This window comes from Chrysochloris asiatica, unplaced genomic scaffold (assembly GCF_000296735.1).
Source record: "Chrysochloris asiatica unplaced genomic scaffold, ChrAsi1.0 scaffold00220, whole genome shotgun sequence".
Classification (NCBI taxonomy): Eukaryota; Metazoa; Chordata; class Mammalia; order Afrosoricida; family Chrysochloridae; genus Chrysochloris; species Chrysochloris asiatica.
In genome coordinates, this window is record NW_006408738.1 from 3,265,135 (window position 1) to 3,279,264 (window position 14,130).

The 14,130-nt window shown below is 41.5% G+C and overlaps 1 protein-coding gene across 1 annotated transcript in view; it reads left to right on the forward strand.

Moving 5' to 3' along the window:
* LOC102832438 (sulfotransferase 1C1-like) overlaps positions 1-13,514 on the forward strand; it is a 42,835-nt gene extending 29,321 nt beyond the window's left edge. Inside the window, exons 3-7 of the mRNA XM_006873043.1 lie at positions 7,083-7,180; positions 10,512-10,638; positions 11,518-11,612; positions 13,000-13,180; positions 13,402-13,514. Coding sequence (XP_006873105.1) covers positions 7,083-7,180; positions 10,512-10,638; positions 11,518-11,612; positions 13,000-13,180; positions 13,402-13,514 — 614 coding nt within the window. The remainder of the gene's footprint in view (positions 1-7,082; positions 7,181-10,511; positions 10,639-11,517; positions 11,613-12,999; positions 13,181-13,401) is intronic.
* The last annotated feature ends 616 nt before the right edge of the window (positions 13,515-14,130 follow it).

Sequence of the window (14,130 nt, forward strand, 5' to 3'; positions counted from 1 at the left end):
ACTGTTTGCTCCAGACAATATGTCCAAAGTAGGAGAGACGAAGTTTAGCCTTCCTGGCCTCCAAGGAGCACTCTGGTTGCACTTCTTCCAAAACAGATCTATTGGTTCTTTTGGCAGTCCATGGCACTTTCAGTATTCTCCTCCAACACCACAGCTCAAAGGCACAGAAGCCCTATACAGGATTGCTTTCAGTCGGACACGACTCAACAGCATTTAACAACAATTTTCTGTTATTCAAAATATCTACCATATCATTTATTCAAAAATTTTATGTCATTTTTGTGTGTGTGGATTTGATCCGATTTGTACTGAAGTGTTCTGTTAAAGTGTCCTTTTAGGGGGCAGCGGTGAATACAAGTAAGACTTTTTTTATTGTTAGTGTTGTGTGTAGGACTAAAGTATCCCATTATTAATGTTGATATTTTTACTTGAATCTATTATAGTTTCTTGTAAGTAGTTACAATGTGATTTGGTACATAGCCATTCATGATCATTTCCTTTTTATTGCTTTAACGTGACCTTTGCTTTTGTCAGCTCTCATCTTTGCCTTATATGATGCCTTGGATGGAATACTAGTTTACAAGATCACATCACAGTTCCTTTTTCTTAGAGATCTCATTTCTCTATGAAATCTCTATCTAGACTGGGTAGAATCCTGTCCCTCCAAAACTGTCCACCTGGAACCTCAGGATGTGTTTTTATTTGAAAAGAGGGTATTTGCAGATGTGATGAGTTGAGGATTTTGAGGTGATGATTCTGGATTGCTGGTGGTGTGGGTTGTGTGATATTGAGTTGGTTCCAGCTCACAGTGACCCTGCATAGGGTGTCCAAGGCCTCATCTTTCTCCCTGGGGTGGCTGGTGGATTTGCTGTTAGTAGTACAATGTGTAGGTGGGCTCTAAAGTCTATGACTGGGATCTTCATGAGACAAAGAAGGAGGTTAATTATAGAGAGATAGAGGGAAGAAGGCCATATGAAATCAGAGAGAGAGATTGCAATTATGTTGCCAAAGGCAAAAAATAAAATAGTAGGATCCGTCAGAAGCTGGAAGAGCGAAAGAAGGATGCTCCCTCGAACCTTACAAAGGCTCAGGATTCAGCCAACACCTGGATTTCAGACTCTGGCATCCAGAACTATGAGAAAATTCTTTCTTATCGGTTAATTCATTTCAGCTATCAAGCATGCTCCTATGTCAGGCCTAGGGAAGCAAATACACAGCATCCTTCTATTTCTCCTGATGCATTTAGCTGAGTGGTACATTATGAGCTACTCTGAAAATCCTAGTGATTAACTAGCCCGCTCACACTGATTGATGCTACTGTGTTTAGGCCCAATTAGGCCATATAAGCATGTGTTTGGATATTACTGTGTATGTTGTTGTTGTTAAGCACTGTTGAGTCAGTTCTAAGTCACAGCGACACATGTAGGGTTTCCAAGGAGCAGCTGGTGAGCTTGAACTGCCAACTTTGCAGTTCAAACCAACCTTGCAGTCCAGCGCATTAACCCGCAGCACCACACCAGGATTCAATTACTGTTTATGTTGTTATTGTTAAGTACCGTGGAGTCGGTTCCAACTCATAGCAACCCTGTACAGGATTTCCAAGGCTGCAAATCTTTATGGGAGCAGAAAGTCTCATCTTTCTCCCACAGAAGAACTGGTAGTTTCGAACTGCCGACCTTGCGGTTAGCAGCCCGATTCATAACTACTACGCTATCAGAGCTCCTTTTTGCCGGTATCTGCTTTTCTATTTATTCATTTATGCCTTCTTTCCTTCTTTCATTTGGTGTTTAAGAAAGTTTGTATGTTTATTTTCTTAAATAATGGTTGCCTTTTGTAGAGGCCACAATTCTGTTGTTGTTGTTACGTAAGTTTTTATTAAGGAGCTCTGGTAGCATAGTGGTTACAAATCGGGCTATTAACCTCAAGGTCAGCAGTTCAAAACTGCCAGTCCTTCCACAGGAGAAAGATGAGGATATCTGCTCCCATAAAGATTAACAGCCTCAGAAATCCTATACAGGGTCACGAGGAGTCAAAACCGACTCCATAGCACAGACCCACCCCCACCAAATTTTTCTTGCTAGGGTAACTCACAGAGTATCACTAATAGCCTTCCAGTTCATGCATGCATGGATTGTTTTCAAAATACAACACAATTCAATATAACTCTGTGATCGATGAATGGCTGCAGACCAGTTCTGTCAGTGACACAAGTGTTTTAGTCCCATGAGGATGCCTTCACAAAAAGACAAATCCAATTAAAACTGTTATTTTCACAAGATCTACTGAGCAAGTCAAATTTCAGACAGAGAGGTGAGCTCAGAAGGTTGCATTGACTACGGGAATCCCAAATCGGTCATCTTGACAGATTCCCTTGGAAAGCACGTGACGGTGGTGGGAGTTTATTAGGGGGGTTTCAGAAAATTGAAAACCGCACCAGAAAAGGACAGGAAACTTGCACGGAGGAATTTTTCTACAGTTGGAAAAGCCAAAGGGAAGAGCACGCCCAGCATTTCTCAAACTGAAAGAACTAGAGAAAAATTCAAGACCTGGCTCACAATATTGAAGAATTCTAAAGGCTAAATGTTGAATGATACAGAAAGCAGCAAAAGAAGATGGAAGAAATACACAGAATCACTGTACGATGTTCAACCTGTTCAAGAGGTAGCATATGATCAAGATCCAGCGGTACTGAAGTAAGAAATCCAGAGTGCACTGAAGGCATTGACAAAAAACAAGGTGCCAGGAAGTGATAGAAAACAAACAAACAAAAAGGGCACACTCATCTCTGCCAAGAAATTTGGAAGACAGCGACTCGGCCAACTGACTGGAAGAGATTCCTATCTGTGCCCATTCCAAAGAGAGGTGACCCAACAGAATGTAGAAATCATCAGACAATCTCATTACTATCCCACACAAATAAAGATTATTCAATAATGGCTGCAACAGTACATTACCAGTGAACTGCAAGAGGTTCAAGCCAGATTCAGGAGAGGACATGGAACAAGGGCTATCACTGTTAGTATCAGATGGATTTTAGTTGAAAGCAGAGAATACCAGAAAGATGTTTTGTTGTTGTTGTTGTTGTTAAGTGCCATTGTGTCACAGCAATCTGTATAGGGTTTCTGAGGAGCATCTGGTGAGTCTGAACCACCGACCTTGCAGTTCAAACTGACACTGAAATTGAGTTCTTATCCTATGGCACCACACCTGTGCTTTACTGACTACACAAAGGCTTTGGACTGTGGGGATCATGACCAGCTATGGAAAACATTGCTAAGAACGAGTATTATGGAACACTGAATTGTGCTCATGAGAAACCTACACATAGACCAAGAGGCACTCATTCAAACAGAACACGGAGACACTAAATGGTTTAAAATCAGGAAAGGTGTGTGCCATCGTTGTATTCTTTTACCATCCTTATTCAATCTGTATGCTAAGCAAATAATCCGAGAAGCTGAATTAGATGAAGAAGAATGTGGCATCAGGATTGGAGAAAGACTCATTAACAACCTGTGATACGAAGATGATACAACCTTGCTTGCTGAAAGTGAAGAGGACTTACAATACTTACTGATAAAGATTAAAGAGCACAGCCTTCAGTATGGGTTACACCTGAGTGTAAAGAAAACAAAATTCCTCACCACTGAACCAAGAAATAACACCAAGATAAATGGAGAAAAGATTGAAGTTGTCAAAGACTTCATTTTGCTCAGATCAACCATCAACACCCATGGAAGTAGCAGTCAGGAAATCAACCAATGTATTGGGCATTTCTGCCACACAAGACCTCCTTAAAGTGTTCATCAGCAAAGGTGTCAGCTTGAGGACTGAGGTGCAGCTGACCCAAGCCAAGGTATTTTCAATAACCTCATATGCTTATAAAAGTTGGACAGTGAATAAGACAGATATGCAATCATTGATGCAGTGGAGTTATGGTGTTGGAGGAGAATATTAAAAGCACCAGGGACTGCCCGAAGACCAAACCAATCTGTGTTGGAAGAAGTACAGCCCGAATGCTCCTTAGAAGTCAGGATGGCCAGATTTCCTCTCTCCTACTTCAGACATACTATCAGGAGGAACATCCCTGAAGATGAACATCATGCTTGGTCAGTGATGGAAGAGCCTCAATGAGATGAATCAGCACAGTGGTAGCAACAGGGGGCTCCAGCGTAGCCATGACGGTGACATTGACCCAGGCCAGGCAGGGCCGCATTCTGGTGTGTGTACGTTCACGAGTTGTTACTGCCTCAGCAGCACCTAACAACAACAACGTATCATCTTGTGGCAAAACTTTTTGACTACCCCTGTAGCTTATCTTCAAGGTTTTAAAGGAATCTTTTGCCTCCCTACGTCACTTACAAAGCAGTCAAGGATCTCCTTAGGGTTTCTCCTTTCTTTCTGTGATCTTCAGTTTTGAGGTTGCATCCTTTCTGCTTGTCAGAACTCACATGATTTAAATGTTTCATGTACTCACTACCTCGAAGTCACAGTGTGGTGCTATAGGGTAAGCACTGGACTGTTAACCCACCACCCAATCCTAGAAAACCCTGTACAGGGCACTGTGAGTTGGAACTGACTCAACAACATGTAACAACAACAACAACACACTAACTCAACTTGCTTAATTTTGTTCTGTTATTAAATATGTGTGCTAGTGTGGCATTACAGAATAAGCACTGGGCTGTTAACTGAATTGTTGGCGGTTCAAACCTACCAGCTGCTTCTTGGAAACCCTATACGGGGTTGCTTTCAGTCAGAACCAGTTCGCCGACACTTAACAACAACATTAAATATGTGAAATTCTCAGCATCCATCTATTTGATACATTTTCCCAGTCATCTCTTGGTTGAAAGAAATTCATCATAAAGGACACATGTGCTCTGCATTGTGTGAGTTCTTGCACATCTAAAACTTTTTTCGATATTCTTGTTACTTGAAGAACAGCTTGCCTGGATAGGTCCTAGTTAATACTTTCTTTCCTTAAGTTTCTAAATAACAATTCTCCTCTTTCTATTACCTGTGAAGCATAATGCCAGTATAATCCTCTTGATTTTATGAGTATTTCAGATTTTTGGCCTGGAGCCACTGAGATGTTTTTTTTTCCCTTTATCCTTAAAATGTCATCATTTTTCTATGCTAAGTTACAGAGTTGATCATTCCAGTGGTCTTTCCACGTTACCCCATGGCTAAATGTAAATTCCAGTGCTCTTTTCTTTCCAGAGGGCTTTTTGTTTCAAATTCTAGGGTTAAATGTTAGTTCTATGCCATTGGTGTGCACCGCTTCTCTGGGACTATACCTTCCTTAACTATTAACCACTTTCCCTCCGACTCTTTACCTCTGTTTACCTCATTGTAATTCTCTGTGTTATTCTCTTGTGTTTGTTCAATGTCCTATGCTAAATTTTTTATTAAATCTATATTCATTTGTACATCTTATACTTCAACATTCATGTGTTATGTTTATACTTCAGCGTTCTTCTATGTTTGTTGTTGTGAGGTGCCATCAAGTCGCTTCTGACTCATAGCAACTCTGTATAAGGTTTCCAAAATGTACCTGGTGGGTTTCAGTCGCTGACCACGCAGTTCAAACTGACTTTGTGGTCCAGCGCTTTACCCTATAACACCACACCAGGACCACGCCTCTTCTTTACCTTTCTGCAATTCATTCAAATCTTGTTTTCATCTCTCTCATATATTTGGTCTATTTCTGCTTTTAATTTTTCTTTTTATGATTTGTTTTATTTTATATACTCAATTATATTTGATTTGATGTGATAAACTAATACTTAATTCAATCGCTCCTTGAAGACCCTATACAGGGTCACTCTAGGATGCAACCTGACTCTACCACACTTAACAACAACAACAATTCCATTTAGTGTGTAAAATTTTCTTCAGCTTTGTGGTTTTTTTCTGGCACAGGGACAATATCCATCAACTTAATTGCTTTGCTTTGCCTAATCTAATTATTTAAATAATACTTTAGTTTACATCATGAGATCAATTTTTTCCATGTGCATTCATTTTATGAACAGCGTTCCAAACTGACCCTATTTTATGATGTCAGCTCTGCACTCTGGTGCACAGTTTTGTTTGTGGGTGGTCTTTATGGTTGGGGAAGGCGGTGGTGTTGGGATTGTAGTATACTTTCATTTCTATGGTATCTATGACTGCATCTGTCTTACTTCTTCCTTTCTCTTCACCGTGACATCTCCAACGTGTAGTTCCCCTTCTCTGTATACCTGATGTCCTCTCAAAAACTGTACTTCTCTACAACTGAAGTTTAGGTTTTACTGTGTGCTTCTTCCCTAAAGGTGGTGTTGTGTATGAACAAAACCCATCTTATAATCAGCATTTTAGCAATTAGTGTTAGACTTTCTACATACAGTAGTGATGTTGTCTGTGTTTTATCTAAGTCTTCCTTGCCCCTCGACTCATTTTCAAAGCATCTCTTAAGTTTCTCCTCTACTGTGCTTCACACCCACAAGACTGATCATTTATCCTGACTCTCACACCCACTAACTTTAGGAAATGACCTGGCCACAATGAGATTCTGTCCTTCCTTCTAAAGATGCTGGTATATGAGTGGTAACTGTTGTGGTCCTTGACCTTGAAAGGTCAGTTAAAGCTCTTTACACAGAGATGCTGGCGCTGTAGAAATAGATCTAGAACATCCTTCCTTCCTTAGAGAGAGACGACATCTCTTCTCCAGCTTCCTTTCTCACTTCTTCATTGCAGGAATAGAATATCCATGGGCTTATTGGAAGCATACTTCTCACAAAATTCAAAATTCCCAAAGTGTCATTCTCTACCTACAGATACAAGTACACACTAATCCCCAGCCAATAAGGAAAGGTATGTTAGCTCCATAGTTTTGCAATGTCTTTATTTTACCAGACGGATAGTAAACTTGTCAAAAAAAAGGAAAACACAGATACCTCAAACTAGCATTTTAGTCACAGAGCCTTATTTGGGGGAGGTGGGGGACAATCTGATACCAGATGTTTAGCCAGACAATTATATTGAATCTATGTCACAGATAAAAATATGCAACTGGATGATGTGAGCTTGTTTCCCAGGTCTGGATCAGGCTAACAAAATGCCGTCTCCTAGAACTCTGAAGACTCACCTGCCTGTTCAGCTGGTACCACCTTCCATCTGGAAGGAAAATGCAAAGGTAAGAAGAGCCAATACTTCCAACCCAATTTTGATCAATATGGCAAAAGAATGTTTCTAAGTGACAATAAGAAAAAATCTGAAACACAAATAACCACTGGAGATGTGGGTCTGATGGTGGCATTGCCCTATATTTGCAAACACTCCATTCTAGATCCACATTTACTTCAAAACATTGTTTCTAGATACAAGCCATGAAATTTCCAGAAAAATGCATTCTGATTGGCTGTTTTTTTAAATTGATATTTAAAGAATGTAAACAATGAAACAAAGTAGTTATCTCCTGAGAAAATAGGGTAACTCAGTTTGGGTCTTTGAAAAGCCGAATCCAATGCAATATTAGATATGAAAGAGATTTACTTAGGTAAAAGTCTGTCAGGGGAAAAGTTGTCCTTGTTTAGTCCCAGTTGTCAAGTTAATTCTGACCCATACAGTCCTGTATAGGGTTGCCGAGTAACAGCTGGTGAGCTTGAACCGCAGGCCTCCCGGTTCAAGCAGGCTTTGCAGTCCAGCACAGTAACCAACAGTGCCACACCAGAAAAGTAGAGGGAAATAAAATAGGTATAGAATGTCCTATGACCCTGATGCAGGTCTGCCCCAGTGAACAAGGAAGACAAGGTGGGTGGGACCAAAAACTTATGAGCAGAGACTCAAACTACAGCCCAAAGCTGAGGTGTTCTACTCCCATAAAGATTTACAGCCTCGGAAACCTTGTCCAGGGTCGCTATGAGTCGGAACCGACTCGAAGGCACTTAACAACAACAACAACAACAGTCCTGCACACCCTACTGTATTCACTCATTAGCTGAGCAGCGCTGAAGAAATCTGACAAGGAGCATGGCGGTGCATTCAGAGAACAAACATGGTGGCCATGTATCCATTACACTCCTCACAACCAGCTACCTGGACGCCTGCACCTGGCTGCCCAGATAAGGACTTGTCCACTATGGTTTCTTCACTACAGCTTAGGAACCTGGTCATTTACCTTTCAGAAGCAGAAATCAGATATTGCCAGGCTATGAAAAGTTGGTCTGCTCTTAGAAAGAGTATGTCATGAAGTTCATTTACAGATGCTGTTATACCTCTGTCTCGTACATTCTAAAAATTTTTTTACATTTTGACATTTCCAAACCCCCAATTCATTCTATAAATGCAGTGTACATTGAATATATTAAAGGTTTTTTAACATCTGCTTTGAAATCAGCAGTGAGTCTTAAAATCACTCATATGGATGATAAATCAGCATATTAACTTATAACTCTGCAATACGAATGTATTGTTAGCTGCCCAGCAGAATCTAATTGTGTGACAGCTGGCCCAGCTCATGTCCCTGTAGGCAAGCTGCTTTGGAAGCCCAGTTACCTGAAGATTCTAGAGAAACTGAGTTGATGTTAAGATGTAACTGCAGACTGTCTCACCTGCTAGACTGAATCCTTACTGAGGAAACTACAAAGGCCAAGACACCCTCTTGTCAAGGCAATGCTGAGATGCACAAGATTACTTGGAATCTGTCTTTTTGCTGGGGTTGTGTGTCTCATTGCCTCTTCATCTCCAAATGATGTGAAATATGGTTGAATAGGGCTCTACGTATCAAAATGCTATCACATTCCTGAGTTGTCTTCCTGAGGTTAGACCTCGGTCAGCTTGAATTCAGCTTCAGTGTGAAGATTTCTTAGTTTATCCCCACAGATGGATAATCTCATTCATTATGAATTTTACCATGTGACTTGTGCTGCTCAAGAATCAAAGTTTCCACGTTTTGTAGTCTAAGTGTCAGAAGACATTACAGGTACACTTACTAAAACACCATATAAACACCCAATTCTTGTCAAATCAAGCCTTCTAAATGATGTAAGAATCCCAATGGCAGCATCGTCTTGATTCTCTTAGAATGCTGGTGTTCTCTGAGTAAAGGTAACCTTAGAGAGAATAGGCCAAACTTTTCATTTGTGAAATATATTAAAGGTTTTTTCATTGTTTATACTCTCAGAAAAACTGAATGTTTAACAGTAGGTCAAGTCAAAATGTTCTAAGTCTAAACCACGGTTACTTTTGAATACATTTATAATCTAGCCCAAGGCTCCCCTGTTTCCAATTACTCAGGCCTTGATTTACAAAATAAAAAGGCAAGAATCAACAATAACATAAATAATATGCACATATAATCATAGTGCCTTGCAGCTGTATCATACTTTTTGGGTTCCTAAGTGCTTTCATGAGTGAAGGATAGAAAGACAAATGGTTCTGACCCACCCTTTATGGCAAGAAAAGGGACAGAGAGAGTGTGTCATACAAGGACTATTTTCATTTAGGCAAATAAAGGGGGGAATACAGCCAAGAATGCAAGAGTATGTCATAATGTGCTGAAAGGAAACCAGGATTGGTTGTGCTAAGCCCAGATGTCTGTTAAATAAATAAAATGCAGAACATAAAGTACCTGAGAAAACCATGAGAGTGCCTCTCTTCGTGAACCCTGCTGAGAAGGCACAGCAGCAGAGGTAGGAGTTTGGGCCAGCACAATGAGAGGGAGAAAGGGGAGCAAGAAGACAAAAATCAAGAGGGCAGCTCCTTTCAGAAATCATTGCTTTTGCTACAAGATGTTCATGACAAACAGCTCCAAAGGCTGGCTACAGAGGTCCTCCTAGCTCATCAATATATGAATGAAGAGGAGCGAAAAATTCTTGTGTAAGCAGCAATTCATCCCGTTGATCCGAGGCTGGACAGCTAACTGTGTTAGCTCTTCCCATCCTATCATCTAGCTAGATTTCTTGCTAAATGAAGGCAATGGAAGGTGTACCTTTATTTCACATACTGAAAAATACCATGGACAACCAGTTTAGCCTCCAAGATTATCATTGTTGTTATTAAGGGCCGTCAAGGAGGTTCCAACACTTAGCGACTCTACGTTGGGTTTCTGAGGCTTTAAATCTTCGCAAGAGCAGAAATCTTCATCTTTCTCCCACAGAGCAGATGGCAGGCTCGAACTGAGGACCTTGTGGTTCACAGTCCAGTGCTTACCATAGGAACCATCACGTTCCCAAGGATAGTATAGCTAGGGTGAATATTATAGTTAGCATACAAACTAGGATACTTCAAAGAGAAAAAAAGGAGAGTTCTTACTAATTATGCTGAAACCACAAATATATGTTGGAACTTTCCTGAGATACACTGGGACATAGGATCACCTTGATCATAGAAAATTCACATCCAATTTTTCAGATGGATTAGTCCAAGATTCTACTAAAAACCTTTCCAGCAGTTTGGTTCTCTGCATTAACCAATTCTACTTTTCTTCTCCTGTTTGTTCGTTTGTTTGTTCTGACTGATTACAGATTATCTACGTGGCTAGAAATGCCAAGGACTGTCTGGTGTCCTACTATCATTTCTCCAAAATGTTTAGGATGGTGCCTGACCCTGGGACATGGGAGGAGTATATTGAGACATTCAAAGCTGGAAAAGGTAAATGACAGGGAACTGAGGGCTCACATTTCCTTTCTCCTTCAGCTGCGGACATCAGATAGGAAGGTTTTTCATTAAAAGATCCTTTCAATCAGTCAACATCTTGGGAGGAAACAGATGGTACACTTAACCTGGATCATCTGAAGCGTTTAAGAAACATGCTATTTCCAAAGCTCTGGCAAAGTTTAAGGAAACCCCCGGGGCAGTGCAATGTTGCCATACTGGGACACGATGGCCTGGAGACAGGAGGGAGCCCCTTCCTTGGAGCTGAGTCTTCAGTAGCAGGAAGCAGTTGGCTATAGTGAGGCAACAGCGAGGGATGGGGACAGTAATCAATAGAGGGTCAGTGTCCTTGCTTTCCTCCAAACTTCTTCCAATGTCTCTTATGGGCAAAGCCGAATCATAAGCTTTATGGCAAGGGACTTCGCGTACTCAGCCCATACAGATCAATCTTAATGGGCACAGCGCAGGGTGGAGCTAGGTGGAGAGTGGATTTAGCAGGGTCAACAAAAGACACCCAATGCATCTCTCCTCCTCCCATTTCTGGACACGGAGAGTAAAGGCACCTGATTACCTGACACCCATCCAGTTAGGAGACAATATTTACTACAATATGCATTGTACCTTGTGGGGATACGAAGAAAACAAAGACTATGACTTCTTAACCACAAGATGCAGAAGTTAAGTTTAAGGGTGAAAATATAAACCAAGGAATCTACATGAACTCTTTATCATTTACCATAAATAGCAAATGGCCCTGTGTTCTAGAACTTTGTCTTCTGGTTATATTCATCAAATGCCCATTACCCTTCGACATTCAGGTTTGTTTTTCACAAGTATCAAACTGACACCGATTGTTCCTCTCGCCCTTTCCCTCAGTGCCGTGGGGCTCCTGGTACGACCATGTGAAGGGATGGTGGGATGCAAAAGACAAGCACCGCATTCTCTACCTCTTCTACGAGGACATGAAGGAGGTGAGGCTCTCCTTGGTCCCCATCAAAGCATCCCGTGTCCTCTGATGCAGCAAAGCCCAGTCCGAGCGTGGCCATGCTGGGCTTTTATGAACAACAGCCCTTTGTGGGACTCCTCTCTCTGTGCGACTGACTTCCCAAAATCAGTTTGATTCCATTATTCGTATTTTCTATCTTCTCATTTTCTTTTCTTTTTTTTTTTTTGCTTCACAGTACAATTGCCAGAAAACTATTTCTCCTACAATGTCTTCATTGTCAAAAACATGTTTTATGATCTAATTGACCTATTGGATCCTGGCATTTAAGAGCCAAATTTCTTCACCTGCAGAAGGATTATAATACGTATCACATAAACTTACTGTAAGAATGTATCAGCTAACACGTCACAGTTGCCTAGGTGAATTCTCCCCCTCCCACACTCCAAACCCACAGTGTAAACAGAAGTCCAACCCACATAACCACTAACAGGGTTAGTCCAATGTACAGAGACAGTGGACTGACTTCTCTCCAGGCCTTGCCAGCGGAGTGACATCACACACAGGAACTGTCGTGTTGTAGTGGGTACATGTTCTGATATTAAAAAATTTACCTCCATGGCTAAGACAGCCTCACAATCTAAACAGAAACCATACTATTTTCTCTCTCACCCTCTCTTTAATCATGTGACCAGTGTGAGCAGTTCAGAAAGAACCAAGAAACTAGGGCTGAAATGTCTGGGTCAGTATGAAGTGACCTCTATTCATTCCTCTGACTTAGCCTTTGCTTAACTCCTAAGTCCTTTTGCTACCATTTCTGGGCTCCTGGTGTGACGCTGTAGGATCAGCTCTGGACTGTGAACCACAAGGTCAGCAGTTCAAACCCATCAGCTGCTCCTCGGAAACCCTGAGTCGCTATGAGTTGGAGTCGATTCAACAGCACTTAAGAACAACACTTGCTCAAATACCAGAAAAAGCAATGCTGTCCTTCACCACCTACGTTTCCCTCCCTCATAGAATCGTCCCAGTGTCGTCTAGTCTGATATACTGTCTTTTTCCCTCAGATCTGGTGGCACTTCCACATGAGGGCAGTATGCCCTTTCTTGGCCAGGAAATCTAGTGCTTAGTCTTGGAGTGGTGCTGTGGTTTATGTGCTGAATTGTGGAAAGGTCAGCGGTTCAAGCTCACCAGCCGCTCCTCAGAAACCCTCCATAGCAACGGCACTGTCAGACACAGAACGGGCAGAGATTGCCTCCTTTCTGTGTCTTTGCAGGAGCTGAGCAGCATTTGACACACAGCTGTCCCTTGAAAACTCCCTTCACTTAACCCTCCCCAAACACTGCTGTCTAAAAGGTAGAATGTCATCCATAATGGAAGATCTAATTATTTCTCTTGTTTAACTGCTCCACGCACAGGACTCAAAGAGGGAAATTCAGAAAATACTGAAGTTCCTGGGAAAACAAATACCAGAAGACATGCTGAATAAGATTTTCTATCACACTTCCTTCAATATCATGAAACAAAATCCAATGGCCAACTATACCAGCTTGCCTGCCAACCTCATGGATCACTCCATCTCCCCTTTCATGAGGAAAGGTAGGTGAGACTTAGACCCTATGATACTCAATGGGTCTCTGTGGTCACCCTAGATTTTCCAGTAAGGTTTCATGCTCTATATTTTATTCTCAACAGCAACAGCCCTGTGTGATTTTTTTAAATACAAGCTTCCTGGTTTTCGTTTCCTGTGAGGGCTCTGATAGCGCATGCTTTTTCCTTCTGAACCCTTTGGCAATCACTACGTTTCTGCCTTGTTTCAGGGATGCCTGGAGACTGGAAGAACCATTTTACTGTTGCCCAGAATGAAGAATTTGACAAGGACTACAAGAAGAAGATGGCAGGGAGCACCCTGACCTTCCGCACAGAGATCTGAAAGCAATATGCCAAGCAGTGCTCAGTTTTCTTACTAGATTCTAGCTCTTGAGTCTCATGAGAAGTAGACTTGGGGCAACTGCACTCTTGGTTCAATCCTGGAATTGTCTGCACCGCCTGTAGATGCCAGTCCACCGTGGCAATGCTTCCTCACAATGTAATCAGATTAGGGGGAGAAAACTGGAAATTAGATGATCACGCACATAGATTCCTAATACTGATAATATACTCGCCAACACTAAGGCAGTTGGAGTCCACAACTGCTTCGTAGAAGAAAAATGGTTTTTTTTTCCTACAAAAATTTATAGCCTCTGGAACCCTAAACAGGGTTGATGTGAATCAGAACCCACTGACAACAATATCATAAGGCAAAAATAAACACATGATTTAACTCTATTGCTGGCTTAGCATGGTCTGTCTGGCATCCCAGATATAAAGTTCATGAGAAATAAAGATTTTAAAACTTCAACATAAAAGCAGAGGAACAAGGGAAGTCAAGAGGCTAAGAAGGGAACAGAAGGGAGAATGCCAAAGGAGAGGCCCATTTGACCCCTAACGGCCAAGTACTGACAGGCCCAGGGTGACCCAACTCTTTGATGTTCTGGGTTTTGAGGTAC